The 23,648-nt window shown below is 42.3% G+C and overlaps 1 protein-coding gene across 2 annotated transcripts; it reads left to right on the top strand.

Moving 5' to 3' along the window:
* Positions 1–3,548: 3,548 nt before the first annotated feature.
* On the top strand, positions 3,549–23,043 carry stard13a (StAR-related lipid transfer (START) domain containing 13a). 2 transcript variants are annotated; one of them, XM_034550981.1, is made up of 14 exons: positions 3,549–4,251; positions 11,877–11,948; positions 12,927–13,008; positions 14,396–14,459; positions 15,024–16,327; positions 16,722–16,892; positions 17,356–17,515; positions 17,779–17,977; positions 18,341–18,554; positions 18,978–19,092; positions 19,713–19,964; positions 20,298–20,515; positions 20,964–21,140; positions 21,232–23,043. In XM_034550981.1, exons 1-14 carry the CDS (start codon positions 3,786–3,788, stop codon positions 21,347–21,349), a joined length of 3,612 nt encoding a protein of 1,203 aa, XP_034406872.1. In that variant the 5' UTR covers positions 3,549–3,785; the 3' UTR covers positions 21,350–23,043. The 2 variants fall into 2 exon arrangements, with proteins under 2 accessions (XP_034406872.1, XP_034406873.1); XM_034550982.1 differs by having other exon boundaries at positions 4,106–4,251; positions 14,396–14,480; positions 21,232–23,042.
* The last annotated feature ends 605 nt before the right edge of the window (positions 23,044–23,648 follow it).

Below are 23,648 nucleotides of genomic sequence, written 5' to 3'. Positions count from 1 at the left end.
AGTACCTGCTTTTTGGGTCTTCTCTTTAGGTTGCCTGTTCAGTTTAGGTCCCACGTTGACTGGGTGTAACTGAGAAAGAGATGGATATTATATTACTGGCTGCTTACTACAACCCTGAGCCACACATCTAAATAGCTCACTGTCACGTTACTCAGTCCGCCTGCTCTGCCCTCCATCACTTTGACAGTTTGCAAAGGGCTCTGCATAATGTTTTGAGTGTATTTTTTTCTGTGTAATTAGACTGACATGATATTAAAAATATGTAAATGCATCTGTCTTAGATTTCCTCAAGAGGCCAGTCTAATCAATTGAATCACAGCTTTTATATTGCACCACTTCATACTGTTCACTTGCACCTCTCTGACAGCGTTTGACCTGCAGACTAAACAGCCGTAATGTCTCCTGTGAGATCAGGTGTGTGTGTGACGGCATGTCTACTGTGAGATCAGGTGTGTGTGTGTGACGGCTGATCTGGAGTTGACTTTGCAATGACCCACTTTTCACGTGCAGCCCCATCCCACTCGTACCCACTGCCGATTACCTCCCTAACATAGCATTAAAAGGACTCCCCTATATCCTGAAGTCCTGGCACATCACTATTCAGCAAAACTATGTCAAAGTAGAACTTTCCTCCTTCAATGCATTTCATTCATTTGTCCTCCAACCTAGTTACTGTATGGCAACATTCAGTCACACAGTTCTTACATTAGCCTTGCTTACTATAACTATACAACATATTTGTGTGGGATGTATTGCTATCAAGAGTCCCAAGCAGGGAATGTGGGTGGTGTATATGTGGTGGATCAGCTTCACTGCTTGTGAGTGTGAAAACAAGCTATTGTCAAGTATAGTTCTGACTAAAGAAAACCAAAAATACAACTCACATCTTCCCTCTTTATTGTTTCATTATTTCCTTACATCCTTTCTATTCACACCTATTTTACAGGTGACCTCTGACCTTTGGTTACTACTGAACCCTGTTACAGAAGTGAATCGAAGGGAGTTTATGTGTGTTTCTTCATAACTGTTAAAAATAAAAGAGAAATAACAAGTCAATGCTGAAACATATTTTATATGAGATTGTGCAGAAATATTTTGATTAATTGAAAAAGAGATCACCTGTGACAGATACATAATGTATTTTTATATATTTATATATATTTTATATATATTTGTAGTATATATATTTTGACAAATATTAAGAACAAAATAGAAAATAGTTAAATAAATCATATGTGAGCATTAACGTTAATTCGTATAAGCTCAAGGATCCAGGGCTACTGGTGTTCATAGCATTGAACTCAAAAGTCCACATTAACATCACGTGATGTGGGCTTTGAGCTATAATTTCCGTTACCATAAATAATGTAATCAAAACCAGTAATATAACTAAATCCATTACAGTCAATATAATCATTAAGATGCAGCAATATATATCTGGCCTGTATGGAGGAAACATTTATCAACAGTAACACACCCGGACCATGTAGGTTCACTTTTGCTTATATTACTTTGATATATTTTTATACCAGAATGATTCTTTATGAATTTTCAGACTCATTATTGAAGCAGTGATGTTAATATTAAAGAGGGAGGACTGAGAGGCTTGTTATGCTCAGGCCAATGAGGGTTTGATTTTAGTGTAATTCATGTTCTGCATATCTTTAAACTACAGAGAGGCATCTTTGAATTTACACCAGGAGGCATATGAGAATGAGAATAGATGGAGAAAACCTGTAAAAAGCCACGCCATGTGCAAGCTTTGATGCTTGCAATACTACCACGTGAAAATGGCCACGGCTGGGTTTAAGTGCAATCCACATGTTAGCATATTACAGTATTGTAAGAGTAACGTAGTGCCTGTGGGGAATAGCTCAGTAACTTGTCTGTATGAGTGCATGCTCAAGACGGTATTTGAGCTCAAAAAACAACATTAGCATCGCTGTCACGGTTGGTAACAATGTTACCCGTCTCTCAACTTCAATCTCCTCCTTATCACCCACAGCTATCTCATCTCTCTTAAGTTGTTGTCAAGGATGATGCTCTGGTCTGACAGTTAAGTTGTTTTGTGGTAGGTCATCACACATGTGTGGTCAGTGAATAGAAAGGTATCTGGAGACCATCTTGCTACCCTCTACTCCCTGGGCCCTTGCTCCGACCACACCCATCTTCAAACTCAGACTTCATTTTGATCTGAACTTCACTTCCGTATTTGTGTCCTGACTGCATCTTGATTTGTTGTGAGGCTATCAGACAGACAGTAAAGTACTAAAGCGGCTTCTGTGGTAGTTCCTGCTACAGTAGGTGTTTTCAGGACCATATTTTTGCCAAGGTGCATCCATTTAGCAAAACAGTATTAATGTACACAATACCAATTTATATAGATTAACTGTGCATCGTGACATGCTAATCCAACCTTAATCATAATACAATTCTTTTCCAGTATTGTTCAGCTTTCATTGTTTGGTTTATTAAGCCTCTCTCAATATTAGGGTTTAATAAATACGATGAAAATGAAGAATACCTTGACATAAAGCAGGCATCTTAATGCTCTATCAAATAGCTTATGGTGGAAAAGCACATCATATAATTTAGAGAAAGCAATAACTTGTTTGATTATTGCATAAACAGTTAACGAGTGATCATCTTAATATTAGGTTTTATGTGTAGCTGGTGTATTTTTCTTGTAAATTGTGGGTGGGGAATTCCGTGGAGTGCCTCTGTTTAAATGTCATGGGGGTATGAACTTGATTGCGTGGATTTAGATAACCTTTTTTCATTAAATGCATTGAATTTATATAGCGCTTTTCATGATACTCAAAGACACTTCACATAATTATAACATCCTAAAAGCAAAAAATAAATAAATAAGAATAACTAAAATACAGGTAAAACAAATAAAACAAATAGGGACTTTCTGAGTCGCTCGGACCCTAATAAAAAACAAACAAACAATCACACATTAAAAGCACTTCTGAACAGGTGGGTTTTGATTTGCGATTTGAATAAGGAAAGATCAGTACAGTCTCGGATGAGTTTGGGGAGAGAGTTCCAGAGGGAGGGGGCAGATATGGAGAAGGCTCTGTCACCCCACGTCCGGTGCTTGGTCCTATGTGGGATGGATAGGAGATAGGCATCAGAGGGGCGGAGCATTACAATCCACTCAACTTTAGTAACAATAGGTTTTCTCCTATAATTTTCTTCACACAGTCTCACACACACACACACACACACACAAACACACTCTATTGTTCTGCCCTCTCTCATGACACAGTGGACGATGGTCTTTGGGATAGTGTTTTTTTTCCAGGCCTGTCCCTAATCTGATCACATCTCCCATCTCAGATGTTTCTTACTCTCACACACATTTGCCTGAGGCATGTACCACATTGTGTCTTTGGAACAGCTTCAGGAAGCAGAGCACTGTTCCCTGAGCTCTCATGCCATTGGCTGCTGGTCATGTGACCAAAAGGAAAACTTTGTGAAAGAAAGAGTTTGTGAGTCTTCCTCCCATCTCAGCTTGCGAGGTCGGCAAATGCGTGAGTGTTTGTGTGTGTGTGTGTGTGTATGTGCGGTGAGAACAAGGTCTGTCATGCATGTCAGGTTGTGTGAGGAAGTTTTGTGTTTGTTCGACTGAGTTGAAGGGAGGAGGCAGTTGGGAGGGGAACCGATTTGGCTTCCAGTGAGGACATGTCAGAGGCAGGAATTTAGGTGTGCACTGACAACAACTCATCAGGACGCAAGAGAGGAATATTTGTAGGTTAGTTAGCTTTAGATGTTACGTTATGGAGGCTTTGGACAGCAGTTTGACTGTTAAGAATGATGTGGCGGCGACTATGTGTGTGGCGCACAGAGCAAACGCTGCAGGAAAGGAAGACTCAGCAAACAACAGTCTGGACCCTGTGGACAATGCAAACACAGTGAAAGGTAGCAAAGATAAGGATGTGAGGGACAATGCAGAGAGCGCTGACACCGTCGCTGCAGAGGACAGCGCAGACGCAGCCGATGTTATAGACAGTAGGGGTGTGGAAATAGATGACATCATGGACAGCATGGATCAAGGTGCCAAGGACAACAGTAATGGCTGTGAGAGCGACGGCGACAGCACCAATGAGGAATCTTGTCTGGAGGCCATGACCTCTGACGGGCAGGACTACTACCTGAGGCTCGGGGACACCCCTCGGCGGCGCTCTGCCCTGCGCCTCTCGCGCATCATTGCCCGCAAGCAGCTTCTACGGAGGCTGTCACAAGGTAGAACTAGAGAAAGTTAAATCACACCAGCATGATTATATTTGTGACTGGCTTTACAGTGTTTGTTTATCCGGATAGATTTTATTTCGCTCTTGTTGTTTTTTTGTTTTTGTTTTTGTTTTTACAAAAGAGACCTGGAACATGCTTTGGATTTGACACTTTCATTATTGTTTTTAAGACCTACATTTAGATATGTTAAGTCTACCTAGTGTACATTTCCCAGTGGTTTTCTTTTCTCGTGTGAAAAAACTTAATTGGGTGCAGATTCAAACAATGTAAGCTTTGATAAAGAAAGTGTGTTTTAAATCATAGAAAGGGACTGCAGTTGTTTCATGAGAGGTTCTGTCTTCCTCACTTTCGAATTTCAACACCAAAAATGAATAGACCAAACTTTTAGAAGTAACTCATCTATCTTCTGTTTCATCATGCTTTTTATGTGCTTGCTTTTTAGCAAGATCTTACACACCAAAGGTTGCCAGTACACAATTATTTCTGGTTTTATCAGTCGGACAGAGGGAGCCCTCCTCCTCCAAAGATGTCTTAAGTCATAACAAACCATAAAGGTTTGTCGTGTTATTGTTTTTGCCTATGTCCTCCCTACCCAACTTGTATTCCATGGCTACTTCCTCAACTTCCTGTCACATGACTCAAGTTTCCCAGGGAGTGAAGAGAACATCCCATCATTCATAAAGAGGCTTTGGGTTTCTTATGTTTGTTGAGTTCTTCGGAGAAGATGAGTCTCTCTCCTTTGTATTCTGAGGTTTTTTCCGGGTGCCATATTGGAAAACGTAAAAGAGATCAGATATTGTGTTTGTGTTGTTTTTTTGTTCTGATTGACCGTCGCACACAACTCTGGTTTTATGAGGAAGCAGAAACATGTCAGGACTTGTGCTTTTTTTATCCCCCTGATGATGCATTTGTCTCTGCGAGCCAAATCTAGTATGAAGCATCTAAAAAAAACTGATATGTGTGAAGGAGAGAGAGAGAGCTATGACAGCTGTGGCAGATGAGGAATGTAGATGGAGAAGCAAGTTTATGCCTGTGCTGTTTTTGGATGATGGTATGACCTATTCAGCTTTCACGCCCTGCCTGTTGCACTTATACCCAGTTTGGTCCTCTTCTACTCCAATCATACTCTCTCTCTCTGTCTCGCTCTCTCTCTCGCTCTCTGTCTTTCTCACGCATTCTCTCACAAGTTGCACTCCACTTCCTAGCAGCTGGTAGAGTTAAATAAAAAAGAACTCAGTGACCCCTAATCTGACACTTCTCAAAAGCAATAGTTTGATTCATATCTCAAAGTACATGCCTCTTCCTGCCATTGAGATTGAAATATGCACATGGTCTATTTACAGATAGCTGACAATTTAAAGCAGCCAGTATTGTTATAATAACAATGAGAGAATTACCTGCTCAGCACCAAATAGTAAACAGACAAAGTTAGTGACTAGCTCTTGAAGATAGTGGAAGTTTCAGTAGTATATATATTTCACACAGAAGTTGGTGGAGACAGAGCGTAAAGAAAAGTGAATGTCTTACTAACCTTCATCAGGTGGCCACAAACATAACTCTAGATGAATGCTAATGTTTCTCTGTGTCTAATCTAATGGGTGTGTAAATATGCAACTGTTTGCCCGCTGTTCACCATATCAGCTTAACGTGAACTTTGTGTTGGCACTGGCCCCAATTGGCTAAAACAAGGACCAATGCTAAACTAAATACTAAATCCAAACAGGTTTACAATATGTAGCTTGTTCATACTGGAAAAGTTGCAAAAAATAAGTGAAAAAGAGGAAATGATGCCCCTCCCCAAAAAAGGCTTAATCATTGAATAGCCAAATGTATAGAATGCCACACACATACATCCTGTCATCCTAGCCTGAAGAGTAAGTGCATTGCTGTAACACATTGCTTTCACAACCTCTGCTGGAGGAAAGTGGCATAGCCAAATACTCAACTGGACCTTCATAAGCCATCCTATTAATACTGGTATGTATATCCTAAAATATATACAGGGCTGTCTAACCTCTGCAGTCCTCAGTGAGTGCTGCACGTGAAGCTGCGCCGATTATATGCTGTGTTGATGGGCCGAACATATTCCTTTAAAATCCCTCCCTCCATTCTTTCCTCTCTCCCATTACTCCTCTTCTGCCTTCTTCACTACTTTTCCCCCCTTTTGACCTTAAACATGAAGAACTAAGTGCTTTGGCTTATGTGGGAATATGGCGGCTTTCCAGGCAGTGTGTGTGTGTGTGTGTGTGTGTGTGTGTGTGTGTGAGTGTAGTATTGTAGAAGGATCGCTCAATTCATGCCTGTACAGCTTTTACAAACTATAAGCTATATCTCTTCTCAGTCCTTATCAGTGCGGTTGATCTTCTTATCAAATTAATGTTGCCTGAAAGGACACATTTAAACAATAATATAATATAAATTTGTCAAATCAAACAAACTTTCTAGTTCTAATCTGTGTTGCCCCATCGTCTGTGAAACATATCCCCGCTGAGTCCCTTCTGACATGTTCAATCCAATTGAGTTGTCCACTTCCTGTTGCTGTTTTTAGGTCACATGCCGCTCTGGACGCCTGGGAAATCCAGAGCAGGAAATGATGTCATGCATGGCACTTCAGGGTCCCAGCACAAGGCAGACATAACACTGAGGAAAGGCTGTCAGAAAGTCAAGGTTACTGGCGTTGGATAAAAGGGAGGAAATGAAAGGTAGAAGAAAAAAGAAAAGAAAAAGCTGTGAGGACACGGGGGTGCTTGTATTGTGTGTATTATGTAACATAGCTGGTGTCCTTGTTATGTAAAGAACTACCTTACAGCCGCTTTGTCCCACACATGGACGCCTACATTCACAAGCCCATCACACACTCATACACATATCATCTGTCTACCTTCCCTGCTGTTGTTCTAGTGGCGCGCTGCCTGTTGTCATATATTCTCCACAGCAGGAACACAGGGACATGAAATAGACTGAAGGAAAAGCACGGTAGGCAGCTTGGATTAGCTCCGTCTGACTGTGCATTTGTGTGTTTTGTGGCCCACTAATAACATATTTGTGTACTAATTAATCTCTTGATTAAATTCTGCACAGATGAATACCGGGGCTTTGTTCCCATGCTGACAGGAGCTTTGCCACTTGGCACCTTTGCGCACAAACACAAAGACACATTGCCAATAACACATGCACAAACACTGTAATGACGCACGCTGTTGTGGGCTTTTTCTAATAGAAAAAAAATATTTGGTTGGCTTACAACAGCTTCATAACTATTTGTTACTTTTGAGTGCAACACTTTTGAGTGCAACACTAGAAAAGTCAGTGTAATGTGGGTCAATTGATAAGTCGCAGGATGTGTAGGTACCCCTCATTTATAGTCACTAAATTGTGTGTTTCCATTGTTACGGCAGGATGCTGCGGCATACTAAGAAGATTTACAATGGCATCTGTGTTATTAATAGCAATAGAGATGTGAGGCTCAGACGAATAATCAGTCAGAACAATTTTGAAGCAGGATTAATTGATTGTTGGTTTTGGTCTTTGTATGGGATTTGTTGACAATTAGAACAATGTAGAGTACCTTTAACGTTTCTTTTTTCGAAAAAAGAGTCGATAATCTTTCAATTATCTTACATTCAGTAAATAAGCGGTGTGGTATGTCTTCCTCCCTGTGGTTTTCCCACAGGGTCTGTCCATCTCAGCTGCCCTCCCTCCCACCCCAGCTGTCTGCTGTCTCATCTTTTTTCTATCCTCTGACTCGCTGGGGGTAACATCTGGACTGTGCTAAGTATCTGCGTTGGGTTGTGTAATGTATGTGTGTGCATACTAGGGTTGCAAAGGGGCGGAAAGTTTCCACGGGAATTTTGGCTCGGGAATTTTGAAAAAAAAAAAAATGTGCCTACGTTTTTTTGCAAAAGCATATAACAGGGAACTTAAGTGTAGTTGAGAACAAGACTATGCACTCATAGCTCAGCTGGACCCTGAATGCAGCTGGTTGGGAACATTGTCTGCCAGAAACATAAACGTAAACATAAAACGTTCTGTTGTTTTTGAACGTCTTTGTCATCAGTGTTGCCTGAACGTTTCAGCCCTTTGCCTGGCAAGTGTGAGAGCGCAGAGTTGCTTAGAGGCCAAGAGCGGTATTGCAGACAGAGATTTCAATTATATCTCGCAACATATTGAACAAAATAACTGAACTACTTCATTTTTTGGAGCTGTGAACTTAGTTCAACATTTTGAATTATGAACTATGAACTGAACTAGTTCATTTTAAAATGTGTGAACTATGAACTGAACTTGTAGTTCATGTAGAAAGTGAACTTTCCCAACACTGTTTGTTATTACCTAGCATATTGATTACATTAAAACATTACATTACATTACATGTCATTTAGCTGACGCTTTTATCCAAAGCGACTGCATTAAGTGCATTAAACCATGAGTCCAAACTCAGAACAACAAGAATCAAGCAAGTACAATTTCTTCAATAAAGTTAAACTACAAGGTGCTATCAGTAAGAGACATTTAAGTGCTACTAGAGTGCTACTACGGCTCTACCCTCCCTATTCAAGGTATAGTCGAAAAAGATGTGTTTTTAGTTTGTGACGGAAGATGTAGAGACTTTCTGCTGTCCTGATGTCAATGGGGAGCTCGTTCCACCAATGAGGAGCCAGGACAGCAAACAGTCGTGACTTTGTTGAGTGTTTAGCTCGAAGTGAAGGAGCTACAAGCCGATTGGCAGAAGCCGAGCGAAGTGAACGAGCTGGTGTGTGAGGTTAGACCATGTCCTGGATGTAGACCGGACCCGATCTGTTCGCAGCACAGTACGCAAGTACCAATGTTTTGAAGCGGATGCGGGCGGCTACCGGTAACCAGTGAAGGTCGCGGAGGAGCGGAGTAGTGTGGGTAAATTTCGTGAGGTTGAAGACCAGTCGAGCAGCTGCATTCTGGATGAGCTGTAGAGGTTGAATGGCATTAGCAGGTAGACCTACCAGGAGGGAGTTGTAATAGTCTAGCCGTTACTTGGTAAACTGAAGCCATGTTCATTTTAATACCAAGTTTATTTGTATACAGTAGACTCACTTTTCACAGCAGTGAGGAGGACGTTGATGAGGTCCAGGAAGAAAGCATTTAGATTCAGGGAAAAACACACACAAAAAAAATATCATAATCATAGGGAATATACCTTTTTTATTCAACGTTGTTCGATGAAAGAATAAAGTTCTACTCACAAAATGTCAAAAAAGTAAAAAATGTCATTTTCAAAAGTTGTATTATAAATGTTTGCATGCATGTCTGCTTATGACAAGGTAAATACAGTTAAATTACCCCAACATTTTCAGTTTATTCCTGTTAATTCCCGTTAATTCCCGTATATTCCGGTTTATTCCTGTTTATTCCTGTTAATTCCCCTGGAAAGTTTCCAACTTTGAATATTCCCGGAATTTTGCAAGCCTGGTGCATACACACTGAATTCTCCCACACATTGTTCTGGTGTGCAGTTTTGTAGAGTAAAGCAAAAGAAGGAGGCCGAGGTCAGAGTCTCCTTGCTGGCATGCCAGTAGGTTTTAGCTGACGTGAAGTTAGTGTCCACCAGTCTTCAGCCTGTGACCACGAGGGCTGACTGATGCAAACACCGGCTGAAATTAGCCATTTCCTCAATGGACGCGATGGGCAGCAGGAGCTCTGGTGGTGACAAAGAAGATGTGGAATTGGTGTCATCGACCAGCTTCTTGTAAGAGCAAAGAGGAAGAAAGGATGAGGAGAAGCAAAGGGGACGCATGGATGAAGGAACGGTTTGTCTTTAGAGAGAGAACCTGAGGGGTGCGGAGAGAGTACAGAGTAAACATAAATGTACTCAAGTGTAAACAAAAGGGAAAAGGAAAGTAACATACTAAAACAAGAGCGAGAAGAAGAAAGAGTCGAGTGCAGCATCATGCAGGGAGAGATGTAAAAATAGAGAGATTTTGTATGTGGATCATAACAAAGCAGAAAGTGCGAGAGAGGTTGAGGAGAAAATTAGAGGGAAGAGAAACCCTGCATGGGGCAGGCTGGAAGAGGGAGGCAGAGTTGGACACACAAGAGTTGGAAAGGCAGAGAGGAGGAAGGTACAGAAATGTTGCCACTTGATGGAAAGCTGGATAGCAGCGAGGGCATGTGCCGTGGGATGAAGAGGAAAGTGAGCACAGGAGAAATACATAGAAGCATGTCATCACTTGCACCATGAGGGCTTCAAGTAAGTTTTCAGTTCGTTCACCCGACAGGCTCTCTCTCGTGTTTCTCTGTCTTTTTTATTTACAATAAGTATTTGTCATAATCTGTTACTTCATATGTGACTTAGAGAGAGAGGAGTTATGCTGAGAATGCTGGGAGAGGGATGTAATTGCTAGATTGCAGTGAAAGGATCATTTCCTCTGACCGTTCTCCTCTCTGACGGTGTAGACGGAGGCTTTTTATTGCCCTGCTGAACTTTGTCCCCTGTGTTTTTGCGGTGGATCTCCGATTCACTGCCAGCACCTCTGAATGAGTGAATGAGATGAGTGAGAAAGAGGGTGGTTTCAAAAAGAGGCACGAGATCAGGACAGCGACTGCAGAATGATGCAGAAATAATGTTGGAAGTTGGTGGATTTTCAGTGAGAGTGAAACTATTGTATTGTAATAACTCAGTGTGGAAGTTAGTATTATTTTCAACTTTACAACTTTGAAAAAAAACTTAAAATTGCCTTGTAATCCATACTTTATTGTTTATAATTTACATAATTTGTTTGATCTTGCTTTAAATTTTTAGAAGAAGTCCACTTACAAACCCGAGGCTTTTCAACTCCGTTATTCACAGTTTTAAAACATATGCGTGTGTGTATGTATATGTGTAAACGTGTTTGTGCGTATGTGTCTGTGTATGTATTATATCTAACAAATGGAGACACCAAGATCTTTCAAATGTCTTTATCAACACAACGCTGTGCAGAGTGGTGTAATCAGTGTCTGCTCATAAACACACACAGACACACACACACACACACACACACACACACACACACACACACACACACACACACACACACAGATGAACGGTGCAGAGTCAAGCAGTGTGAGCAATACTAATGCTGGCGGAAAAAAGTAGTAAAACAAATGCCTGTAAAACGTCTCGTGGTGCTGGCGGCAGCATCTAATGGGGTGTGGTGCCATGTGTAAGGCCTGTTAAACTTACGCATTAACGGCTGAAATCTGACTGCTGGTTAAATTGTATAAAGTGTTTCCTTTGTCCCCCCACTGGCTCACTTCCAACTTTTCCAATCTCATCATTCTAGTAAATTCCCAGAGGAAAATGCAATTCCCTGAGATGTTCCTCTTTTGTAAGCTACAAATGCTGGGAAAGGGGATGACACACACATGCAATGTTATGCTCTTTATGGCTCTTAATGTATCCGTGTTTAATTTTTGGAGAGCAGATAATTAACACGGCGCATATAAAAGACATCAGTCCTTTGGAATTCAGAAGGAAATTCAATAATTGTGGGACTTGTTGTTTTCAGTTTTGATATTACAAAGTACATAAAATATCCTCAAATGAATATGATCACTATAATGACATGTGCACTCACATGACATTGTTTTTTGCTTTACAGAGATTGAGGCTAAGGAGGCTTGTGATTGGCTTCGAGCAGCAGGATTTCCACAGTACGCCCAGCTCTATGCAGGTAACACACACACACACACACACACACACACACACACACACACACACACACACACACACAGTAGCCAAAGTCAAGCCATTTACTCAGCTGCCTCGTTTCACACAAAGACTTCCCCCTTCAAATCTCTCTCTTCTGTTCAATCCTGCCTCTGGGTTTCGCTCTCTTTTTTTCATCATCTCTGTTTCTCTCTTTTTCTGCTATCCCTCTATCTGCGTATCTTCATCTTCTGGGCCGCTGCGTTCTATTTCCAGGCTATAGTTCCTGTCCAGAGGGAGGGGTCATGGGAAAGGCCTTGTTATCACTTCTGGGACTCTCACAGATTTTCTTTCTCTATATTTCCTTACTTATCTCTTTCTGTCTTGCTTTTCATTCAGCTTTCTCTTCTCTTTCCTTCCTTCCTTCCTTCCTTCCTTCCATCCTTCCTTGAGTCTTGCCCTCTACCCACCTCTCTGTGAAGCCTACAGGTTTTCATTTATGTGATGATCATCAGGTCTCATATAGTTGAGGGACAAACAGGAAATGTTCCCAGTAATCTAAGAAGTAGCTCAAAAACCCAACAGCCCAAACATACACACACAGACACACACACACACACACACACACACGATGTGCTGAGAACTGCTGTGAGCTCCAGTAATGTCGGGTTATAGATGACGGCCTGTTGGACTCTTTGGCTCCACCCGGTTGGACATGATGCCTGCAAACTGCCACCACACACAGAGAATCACCAAAATAAAAGGCTTGAGTCATTTGGGCGCTGGCATTGTGTGGAAATCGGGTTATTTGGGGGTTTAAAAAGGCATGTGTGTATTTTCTGTCAACTTGACAGGTTTCAACAGTGGTGGCAGAAGTTGTGCCATGCTTCACAGACTTCAGTAATGGTTAACTGGCAGAGAAAACTGCAGTTTCCTGTCAGTCATTAACTAACAAAACTCAATCTCTGGTTTTCTTCTTCCTTTCTGACTCTCTCTCGAACAGATTCCCAGTTTCCTGTTGACATTTCCTCTGTGAAAAGGGACCACGACTTTTTGGATCGGGATCTAGTAGAGCCTCTATGTCGGTAAGGACACTTGTAGAAACAGACATGTTCATACTGTACACTTTAGTCACTCAGCCCCACAAGCTAACCTCACTCTTTGGTGTGCCTATTTAACACTAGTAAACGCCCAGATTCTGCACTTGTCCCTGCGGCCTGGTGCTAACTGCTAATCATCAGATGTTTGACCTCAACCCCTAATGAACTCCCCATCCCTGTTTTGCGCCCAGGCTTTGATCTGGTCGCCTCCCCTCCCCTCTGCAACACTCTGATCTCCCATTCAAAGAGCAGAGACCCTCAGGGGGCAAAACAGGGGGGCTGAGAGGTAAAGGGAAGGAGTGAGGGGATGCCCGTATATTCTACCAGATAGAGTGTGTGTTTTAAGTCCCTTTCCACTCTACTACGATCTTTTTGTCTCACATCTCCCCTTCCTCTCTTCCCATTGACGTGTTCCCGCCTCGCAACAGTGTACACTTTCCCTTTTTACCACACCCTCCTCTATGTTAGAGGGGGGTGCGGTAATTATAGCGTTAGTGATTCCTAAAAGCTGTATGTATCAGACTAGTTGAGAATGTCTCAGAAGCTGAATGATAAATCTCTCTTGTTCATGCATCACTCTTTACTCTGTCTACATTTGGATTATATACTGGATTATACACTGCTATATGCATGCAAGACTGCATAGTTCAGGAAGCATATCATTCTAAATCTGTATGGATATATTCAACCGGGACCAATTGTTTGTTTCATCCTGCAGCAGAAATACAGGGTGTGGAGACGACAGGGACTCCCCCTGTATATTTTAAAACGGGATTTTAGCCAGAAAGACAGTTGACATGGCAGCTGGTTTCCTATTGGTATTCTGGTTTATATAGAGCAAACATAAAATCCCTTGTCTGCCAGTTTGTATGAGAAGACAGAGAAAATAAACAGTGAACAAAAGAGGATTTCTGAGTGTACTATTAGAGGCTGAAATCGTTCAAATGACAGAGGTCATGTTTTTAATCACCCCATCTTGAAAGGCACAAACACAGACACCACCCTCCTGACCAGCCGCTGTTCACATTCCCTGAGTTGCAGAAGGGGGAAGAACGGAGGTTGCCCGCAACGCTCCAGAGCAGGAACGTGGAAGGTGGTGGGGATGGGTGACAGAAGAAGGGAGGAGGTAGGGAAGTGAAGGGGAGGAGCCGGAAATGCACTCATTGAGACAGTTTGGGAAAGAAAGGTGAGGGAGAGTGTAATGAGAAGGATAGAGTCAGAAAACATCATACGGGGAGACAGTGAGGAGTGCAAGAGAAGAGAGTGAAAATGAGGATGTGACAGTTCATGAGGAAACTAACACAGCAACAGAGAAAACATATCCAACCCACCAGCTCCAACACATTTAACTTACTGTGTGTTTATGTTGCAGACGTCTAAATACATTGAACAAGTGTGCCTCCATGAAACTGGATGTTAGCCACCCCAAGAAGAAAGTAAGACAACCTCTTCAAACTGTAAGCCATCAACTTAACACAGTCTTTGTTATTGCTTTGCTGACGCTTTGTCAGCTGCGCACAAATAGACACGTCATGATTTTTGTCTTACAATCTGTGTGTAGCTGGTCAGTTCTTTGTCTAGTCAATGTACATCTGAAAATGTGATGCCTTGCTCCTTGAAGTTGATTCACCATTTAATGTTGCTGTTCGCTCTAAGTTGATGAGAATTCAAATCAGAATGTATCATGGATATACATGAATAAGATGCTTTATTATTTGTATTTATGACCGATGAAATCCAGTTGAAGGTTCAACTAGTGCTCATTTTCAGTAGTGCTGATGATGAAGGATAGTTTTCCAAATATGTCCAATAATAAATCAATGATAAAAGTAAATCCTAAATGTCAATCTGGATTGTTGATATATGAACACAACAGATGATCTTAATTCTATAGTAACTCTCTATTTTTGTATTGCAATTATATATATATATTTTTTGCAATATTTATTTTTTGTGTGGCAATTGTTTGACCCTATAATAACTCCTTCATGGTTCCATAGGGGGATGACTCTGATGAAGATGACCCATTGGCTATCAGTAAAAGGTGGACGTTCGAGTGGAGCAGCAGACGTTGGTCGCGCCTGCAAGACTTCCTGTTGGACAGCGCCACTGAAATCAGCCCGACAGGTCCGGGGGAGGGTCTGCTGCGCAGCACAATGAGCATTGAGAGTGTGCTGACAGACCTGAGCGAACAGGAGATCACAGAAATCTCCTCGTTGCATAGTGAGGACTCCGCCTCTGCCATGCCTGACTCTATATCTATGGCATCTCTCTCTGCTTCCTACCATCCCCCTCGGGATCTTCCACACTACAACTCCCTGCCAATGAAGAGCAGCCGTCATGGGCAAGGAGGGCGGAGTAAAGCCAAAGATTTTTTGCGTCGCATGGAAATAATGCGCACTTGGGGGCCGTCGACAAAGCGGAAAGGCTCAAATCGCAGAGCACCTCTGGTCATCGGTGAGCCGGTGTTACAGGGGGAGGAGCCTCACGCACTGCAGATGCTCCAGTGTACTCCCATCAGCCAACTAGAACACAACCACCAAACTGATGGGGACACCTCCTCTGTCTCGCTTACCAATGACTGTAAAGACCAGTCCACGGGGAGTCCCATTAGTGAGACAGTGGCGCCCAATGCGAAGGAGCCTGTGTGTGCAAAACACCGCACCGCCAGCAAGAGAAGCAGCATGTATCTGGAGGACATTGAGCTGCTTTCTCAAGGTAAGAGGACTGAAGGACAGAGCCAGTTTGGCAGAAACCAGTTTCACTCATATGAAAACCTCCTTGTTCACATCCCCAAAGACCATAAGCCCGGCACCTTTCCAAAGGCTCTGTCCATAGAGAGCCTAGCACCTTTCCCTGGTGACGGACAATGTGGCCCCCAGACACGGGCCCAAACCTCTCCACCCAACAATGGCCCAGGTGAGCCCTGGTCTAGCAATCCTCTGTCTAAGCCCCCCTGTCCTGGAGCTCCACGTGGCAGCAGGGTGAGTGTTTATGACAATGTCCCGGGCTCCCACCTTTACGCCAGCACAGGAGACCTGATGGACTTGGAGAAAGAGGACAATCTGTTCCCTCACCTAGATGACATCATCCAGCACGTCAGCGGTTTGCAGCAAATAGTGGACCACTGGAGCCGCAGTGTTCTGCCTGAGGATGAGACGGGGGAGGGGGAGGAGGAAGGGGAGGGCAGGACCACCACCAGTGAAGGCGAGAGAGATGGGGTCTTCTTGGTTGACAATGATTCGACAGGAACCAGTCGGGAGAGGCGGGACTCTGGAGTTGGGGCCTCACTGACAAGACCACGGTGAGTAGAATCACAAGTGAATGCACCCAAAATGTCAGTAATAATATCTCAATGCAGAGGAAAACTGTGGTGCAGTATGTCAAAGAAGAACCAGAAAGTTGGTCTATAAACTATGATAGATGTTAACAATAAGCAGTTTGGGTATTTTACTGTTCACATTTGTTTTCTCTTCAAAACACATTGGACTCACTTGGAGGTTTTCTGATAGGTCTCATCATTCCCAGATCTCAGAAAAGATTGTGTTTGAGAACAACGCTATTATTATAGATATGTCCAAATCAATGAAAATAAGACCCAAGTTGTAATTGTCCTTTACTTTGCCTGGTAAGGCCTTTACAATGACTGAATCAATGTGTGTCTCTCATTCTTTACTGGCATTCTCTCCCCATCCCAGTCTACGATGGCCCAGCTTCAGAAGCTCTGATCATCTCAAGCAGCCGGCATCTTCACTGCAGATCAGTAGCCAATCAGCGGGCCAGCTGAGCCTGCTGCAGAAGTTCTCTTTGCTCCGCCTCACCGCCATCATGGAGAAATACTCAATGTCTAATAAACATGGCTGGACATGGTGGGTATACACTCTGCCACATGCATCGTCCATATGTTTCTCTCCTCTCTCTACTCCCTTCTCTACTATGGGGCTTTTAGCTCATATTTCATGCATTTATTCATAATTCAGGGAATTTACAAGGTGCGATCTGTATGTGTGTTAGTGCTTCCTTCAACTTCTCTACATCAGAGCTAAAACAGCAGGACCATATGCAACAACACCTTCACACAATCCGATAACATATATTTCATCTACCACACTGACACACACTTACAATGAGTCTGTCCATAATTTTAGACGCCAGTCTAGGTAAAAAACTGGCTTTAGATTCTGAACCACACAACCATCGTTGTTCACAATCACTCCTTTTTGTTTTTAATTATCCCTGGGAGGGAAATTCTGTTGGCCAGCATGTACATGAAGGGAAAGAGCATCTTTCTCCCACACACTTCCCTAATTGTTTTCTGTCTATCGCTCCCAGGTCTGTGCCCAAGTTTATGAAGCGCATGAAGGTGCCAGACTACAAAGAGAAGAGTGTGTTTGGTGTTCCTCTCATCATCCATGTCCAGCGCTGTGGTTTTCCGCTCCCTCTGTGTTTACAACAGGCCCACAGCCACCTCAGAACCCACTGTCTGGACCAGGTTAGAGAGGAAAACAGCATTCATAAGAGTCTGTGCATGTCCATATATAGTGCTAATCAGATGTGAAATGTAACTAACTACATGTACTCCAGTACTTTCATGCTATGATACTGCAGTTCTTGTTGAAATGGTTTTAAAGTGTAACTACAATTACAATTAGTTCAATTTACTAGTACACTTTATATTATATAGAATGATGAGCTTAGGAAACACAATGCAATAAACCAGTGGTTTCCAAATCTCTTGGCTTCCTCCCGTCTCAGGTGGGATTGTTCCGCAAATCTGGCGTGAAGTCCCGTATTCAGGCTCTGAGGCAGCAGTGTGAGTTGTCCCCTGACTATGTGAGCTACGAGGACCAGTCCGCTTACGACGTGGCCGACATGGTTAAACAGTTCTTCAGAGACTTGCCAGAGCCTCTGCTAACAAGCAAGCTGGGGGAAACCTTCCTGCATATTTACCAGTGTAAGTCGCCTCGGAGCTATGAATGCTGAAACGTGTTATCACAGCATCTGCCTCAGAGGAAGCCTCTGTCAATGGTTTTAATTGTTAGGCTGGCTTTGGTGGAATTTCAGTCAGCAAACTGTGTCATCTGTTACAAATCATCACAAGTGTGTTTTATTATTATTATGAAATGTTTCACTGGGAAATTCAGGATATCATTAGTCACATCTGTTTGATATAAAAAGTAAAATGTTAGCTACTTGCTTTGTGTATGATTTATGTGTATGAAATGTGCATATGCGCACTAAAAGACATGACTGGATGTTGGGAACCGAGACTTTTTCTTTCATCAATCACTCACTTCCTCTCATCTTTTTTCTTTAGATGTCCCAAAGGAGCAGAGGTTGCAGGCCGTCAGAGCGGCCATCTTGCTGATGCCAGATGAAAACAGGGAGGTTTTGCAGGCGTTGCTCTACTTCCTGCGTGACGTGACTTTGTTGGTAGAGGAGAACCAGATGACGCCGATGAATCTGGCTGTTTGTCTGGGACCTTCACTCTTCCACCTCAGCATACTGAAGAACGAGTCGCTCTCACCAAGGTGCAGTCACAAGCGGGTGAAAACACTGATGCTCACAGAGAAAAACTAAAAATAGCTTCGGCCGTGCAAAATAAATTACAGCATGGGATCTGAGAGAAGATTATGTCCTCATTACATGATGTTGAATTCAGTTTAGGTACATTTTTATGCCACTTTATTTTGTTTTTTTAATGAAAATAAATGTGAATAAAGCTGATAGAAAACAGCTCTTAACACTGCTAACATTACTATCATGGTGACTTAATGCCCTGTAATTTGCCACCGTGTCTAAATGTCAATGTTATGTAAAGTCAGCTTGCTATCTATAAGAACTCATTGTGATATATATTGCTTTTACCTCTTCAAGTGCATTGTTCTGTCCCTCTAGGTAAATGCTCACATGACTTATATTCTGCATATTCTGTATAATTTCTATTCGTCAAGGTCAATCCAGAGGAAGTACACCACGGGCCGTCCCGATCAGAAAGACCTGAGTGAGAACCTGGCAGCCACCCAGGGTCTGTGTCACATGATCACCGAGTGCCAGTGTCTCTTTCAGGTGAGGATTTACAATTTACTTCTCACAGGGATTGTTTCCATGAATATGTGACATTAACAGACAAAAATAACTGCGAAGCGTCGTGATGTCTCCCTTGCTGCGGTGTTATTATCCAAGGCCTCAGTATTATTGTGTTTATTGAAATAATTTATAAAACGGTCTATCCATCATTACCTTGAGGCTGACAGTGTGTACTGTATATACTGCTGCTGGCAGTGAAAACTTATTAAGAGACTTGATCACTATGCATTTTGGAGTTTGTGGTTTTAAGTGTTTTCACAAGAGCAAGAATGGTTGAATTTTATATTGGATAGTGTACTTCTTCCAAAACATGAAAGTGTTAAAGGTTTTGTAAGATAACAGAAAGGCAGAGGACATTTGATATTAAGCTGTTCCCCTTTTCTACTACAAATATTTAACAGGAGCATCTAACTATGGCAACTTAGTTAGATGCTCACTATCTGTTGTCTCAGTGGAAATACTGTTGCTCCAATGGTGAAGGGACAATGGTGTCAAATTGCACTCTTTTTGTTTGTCAAGGTCTATTTTCTGCTTTAGACATGGTATTACTTAGACTTGAGCTGATGTGGTGCGATGCACGTCCTCTGGCTGTCCCCCAGATAACAGAGGAGATGGTGACCCAGTCTCGCAACTCCTATATGGAGGCTGAGCTGATGGTGCCCCCGTTGGATGAGCTGTGCAAGGCTCACGAGGAGGAAGTGGATGAGGACGAGGAAGAGGAGGATGAGGAAGGATCCTATCATACACACCTAGAAAGGCTAATCCAGAACCTGCTGGAAGAGGCCAAAGAAAAGAGCAAAGGCTGGGTGTCTCGCTCGACAACTGACCATACAGAACTGGCATTCAAAAAGGTATGTTATTTGTTCATTGAATTTACAGAATATTGACGGATTTTGAGAGGGGAGAGAGAAAGAAAGAAAGGCATCTTTGTACATTTGAAATCTATAATAATACTTGTTTAGCGCAGACTTTGCAGTTAGCTCCTCTACAGGAAGTACAACTCAAGAGAAAACCTGTTTAACTTTAGACTTAAACACAAAGGAACAATTAAAGGAAAATTAAGTTTTTTAAACACATCTCTGTGCATGGAGACCCAGATACTTGTTAAAATTAGTCAGTCAGATACGGGTTGAATCTCTTTTGTACACCATCAGAATGAATCTAACACTTATGATGTGTGTAAGGTGGGAGATGGAAACCCTCTGAGGCGATGGCGAGTGTGTGTTGAGGTGTCGGCAACTCCAGATGAGGTGCTGCAGCGGCTGCTGAGAGAGCGCCCCCAGTGGCAAACGGACCTACAGCAGGAGAAGGTTCTGGAGATGCTGGATAAACAGACAGACGTGTACCAGTACTCCTACTACAATATGGCACCGCAACCCAGCTGTGACTATGTGGTACTCAGGTCAGGATTAATGTTCAAATATTTGCATGCTTTGGGGGGGGTTTCAAATTTATTTTTACACCTGCTGAAGCATTCCCTAAAATACAAACGTTTCTCAAATAGCATACTGTAGAAAAGCAACAACAACAAAATGCAAAGCTGCAATATTACGTCGATTAGCCCATCAAAAGAAAATTAGTTGGCATCAATGTCAAGCGAGAAAACCAAAAATGTGAAAGTTGCAGGTTCTCAAATGAAGGAATCTGCTGCTTATCTTATATATTCTTTTGGTTTGGGTTTGTTTGTAAGACAAAACCAGATATTTTTCGGATGTTTTATAGAGCACCAATTAATTCATTTACATAATCTGCAGATTAGTCAACAATAAAAACATGTATTAGTTGTTATCAAACCATATCTCACATTCCCACGTTGAATGCCTGACTGAACTCACCCCCCCCCCCCACAGATCGTGGCGTACAGACCTATATAAAGGCTCCTGTGCGCTGGTGTGTGTGTCCATCGAACATGATGACAGCCCAAGCACGGGAGCAGTGAGGGGGGTGGTGCTGGAGTCACAGTACCTCCTGGAGCCCTGTGTGACTGGGAGGACCAGACTCACACACATCTCCAGAGTGGACCTCAGGTGTGGGCGCACTTCAAGAGCTCTCAGGGTAAACGTTTTGTTTAAACAATGCAGTCGTTAATGTGAACCTGATTTGATTTTGTTGTTACAGGGGAAGATCTCCAGAATGGTACAACAAAGCATTTGGTCACCTGTGTGTTAATGAAGCTCAGAGGATCCGATCCTCTTTCCAGTCGCCAGATCAGACGAGCCCTGAGGCCAAGAGCTGAACCCCAGACATCAAGCTTCATCTGAGGTCCCACTGCCAGAGCAGCTGAGCCTGAGAAGCCCAGAGGGTAATCATCCAGGCAGTGGACTTTAGTACCTCTTCCCACTGCTGAGCCACACTCGGCTGTATTGTAGCATACTGTACTGAGTTACCGTCATTCAGAGAAAAGGGATTTTTTGCCATGTATTCCATAAATTCTGCATAACAACATATCGCCACTTATTTATCCCATACATTTTGAATTGTCATTGTCTTCCCCACTAAGGAGACGTTGGTTTCCAATTCCAAATATGTAACAGCTAATTTGATTTTCTTTTAATAGATATAGATATTGATGTTTCATATAATAATCTCACAACCATGTCCATTTTTGAGGAGTTGTGGAGACAGAGCGTATTTTCAGTATTGATCTGGATTCTTCTTCTCAATCCTCGTCTACTAATCCACTATCTTGCAAACAAGGAAACAGACACAATTTTTGTTTTATTGACAAGACCCTAAAAACCAGGACACATACACTTCAGATCTGCTTTTATCACATTCAATCAAAAATTACATGAAATAAACAACACAGCAAATCAACCAACCAAAGAATTGACATTCATTGTGAGGACATTCAGTCCTCAAATGAGTCTTAATCCTGCTTTTAATAATCTTGCATGTTTATAAAATAATCAAATTTTATCTTTCTCTGTAATTTTTGTCTGAACAAATTATGTCGGTATGCACATTTATAAAAGGCACTTGATTATGATGGAGCCTTCCTCAGATGAAGATCCATAAATCCAAGTAGTCCGAAAAATATCCCTGTTATTTGGAATGACCAGGACCAGTACAGTGTGGCTACGTGTCATCATTACATTGTGAAACGTGCACTATAGCTCAAGCACAAGCACATGAGGGATCTGGATCACACAAAAGGGCAAAGATTCATCAGGTCCATACATGTGCTGATATGGAAACATTGTGTTGGATATCACTGTTGATTTACTTATGTCACTATTCTCAGTGTTAATCTTATCTAAATGTTATTTTAAAGTTATCATTGTCATTATATACATGTATATTGTATCACCTTTTTTTGCTGTCATGTTATACAATGTCTAAGACATGTGACCATTTCACTGCTTCCGGGAAGCATGTTTGAAATTGTGTGTGTGTGTGTGTGTGTGTGTGTGTGTGAGTGCATGGATGCGCCCGTGTATCTGCACTTTAGATATACGAACAGCCTTTATTGTAAATATAGATATGCCGCTTTCTGTGCCAGCAGATCAACCATCATAGCTTTTCAGGGTCTTCCTATCATATTGATATGCTGAAATGTGAACTTTCCATAATTCGCCATCCTACTACAGCAATAGCAGAATACAACTTGCTCTGCCATGGCACTGCCTTGGCTTATATCTGTCATGTTTCGGCTGTAGGAGTTGCTATGGTGTTGCTATGATACAATATCTCTACAGTGCCACCAAAATCCTGCGTGGATGCTGTTTGCTGGTGTGCCAAGTGTGTGTGTTTGTGTAAATATGTGTGAGAAAGACAAAGAGTGAGTGAGTGACTTTGACGTGAGCCCTCGGCTGTGTGGGAAGAGGCTCCAAACCCATCTGAGTCGCTGAGACCAGGGTGGTTATTTCTGACAGTGACAGAAAACAGAACCATTGTTACTAAACAAGATAATAAAACATCTAAGAATTCAACAAAACATAGTTCTCTTTGGAAATGTCTCTGACACTGAATTGTTTTAACCTTACGTGGCCATAATAGCGTGAAAATACATACAATATATGTATACAATGTTTTTCTTGTCATGTGCTCTCGTGTCCATGGAGTGGTGCTCTCGCCACACTGGAGTCTGAAGGTCATGAATGAATCTGGAAACTGTGCCTCCATGTAGAATGTTTTTGGATAACTGGAGTGTATGAAGAGTCATCAGGGGGTCTCCCTATGAAGATATTCGATGTTGTCCCTCTGTGTCCTTTCAATGGATTGATTTAGGAAAGTAAACTCTCACAGCTCAGATCAATACTCAATCACATGTACCTACTCATCCGTGTCAGATGGAGACTGTCGCAGAGGGCGATGAAGGTGTTTTAACACAGACACTACTCTCCCTGTAACAACACAGAAATGTGTGAAACATTACTTTAACTCCTACCCCATTTAACATGTCAGTGATTTTATCTAGGTCACACCGTTACAGCTCCTGAATGTCAATGATCCTCTGCACCGTGGGTGTACTTCAGCTCCACTACTCCATGGAGTCTGACAAATGAGGAACATCATGTTGCAAATTACACCAT

Source organism: Cyclopterus lumpus, chromosome 14 (assembly GCF_009769545.1).
Source record: "Cyclopterus lumpus isolate fCycLum1 chromosome 14, fCycLum1.pri, whole genome shotgun sequence".
Classification (NCBI taxonomy): domain Eukaryota; kingdom Metazoa; phylum Chordata; class Actinopteri; order Perciformes; family Cyclopteridae; genus Cyclopterus; species Cyclopterus lumpus.
This window is presented reverse-complemented; position numbering and strand designations above follow the sequence as displayed.

Coding starts and splice junctions, on each gene's coding strand:
- stard13a (XM_034550981.1), top strand. CDS start 3,786: ATGGAGGCTTTGGACAGCAGTTTGACTGTTAAGAATGATGTGGCGGCG. Junction 11,949..12,926: donor GTACGCCCAGCTCTATGCAG/GTAACACACACA, acceptor TCTCTCGAACAG/ATTCCCAGTTTCCTGTTGAC. Junction 19,093..19,712: donor AGTGCCAGTGTCTCTTTCAG/GTGAGGATTTAC, acceptor GCTGTCCCCCAG/ATAACAGAGGAGATGGTGAC.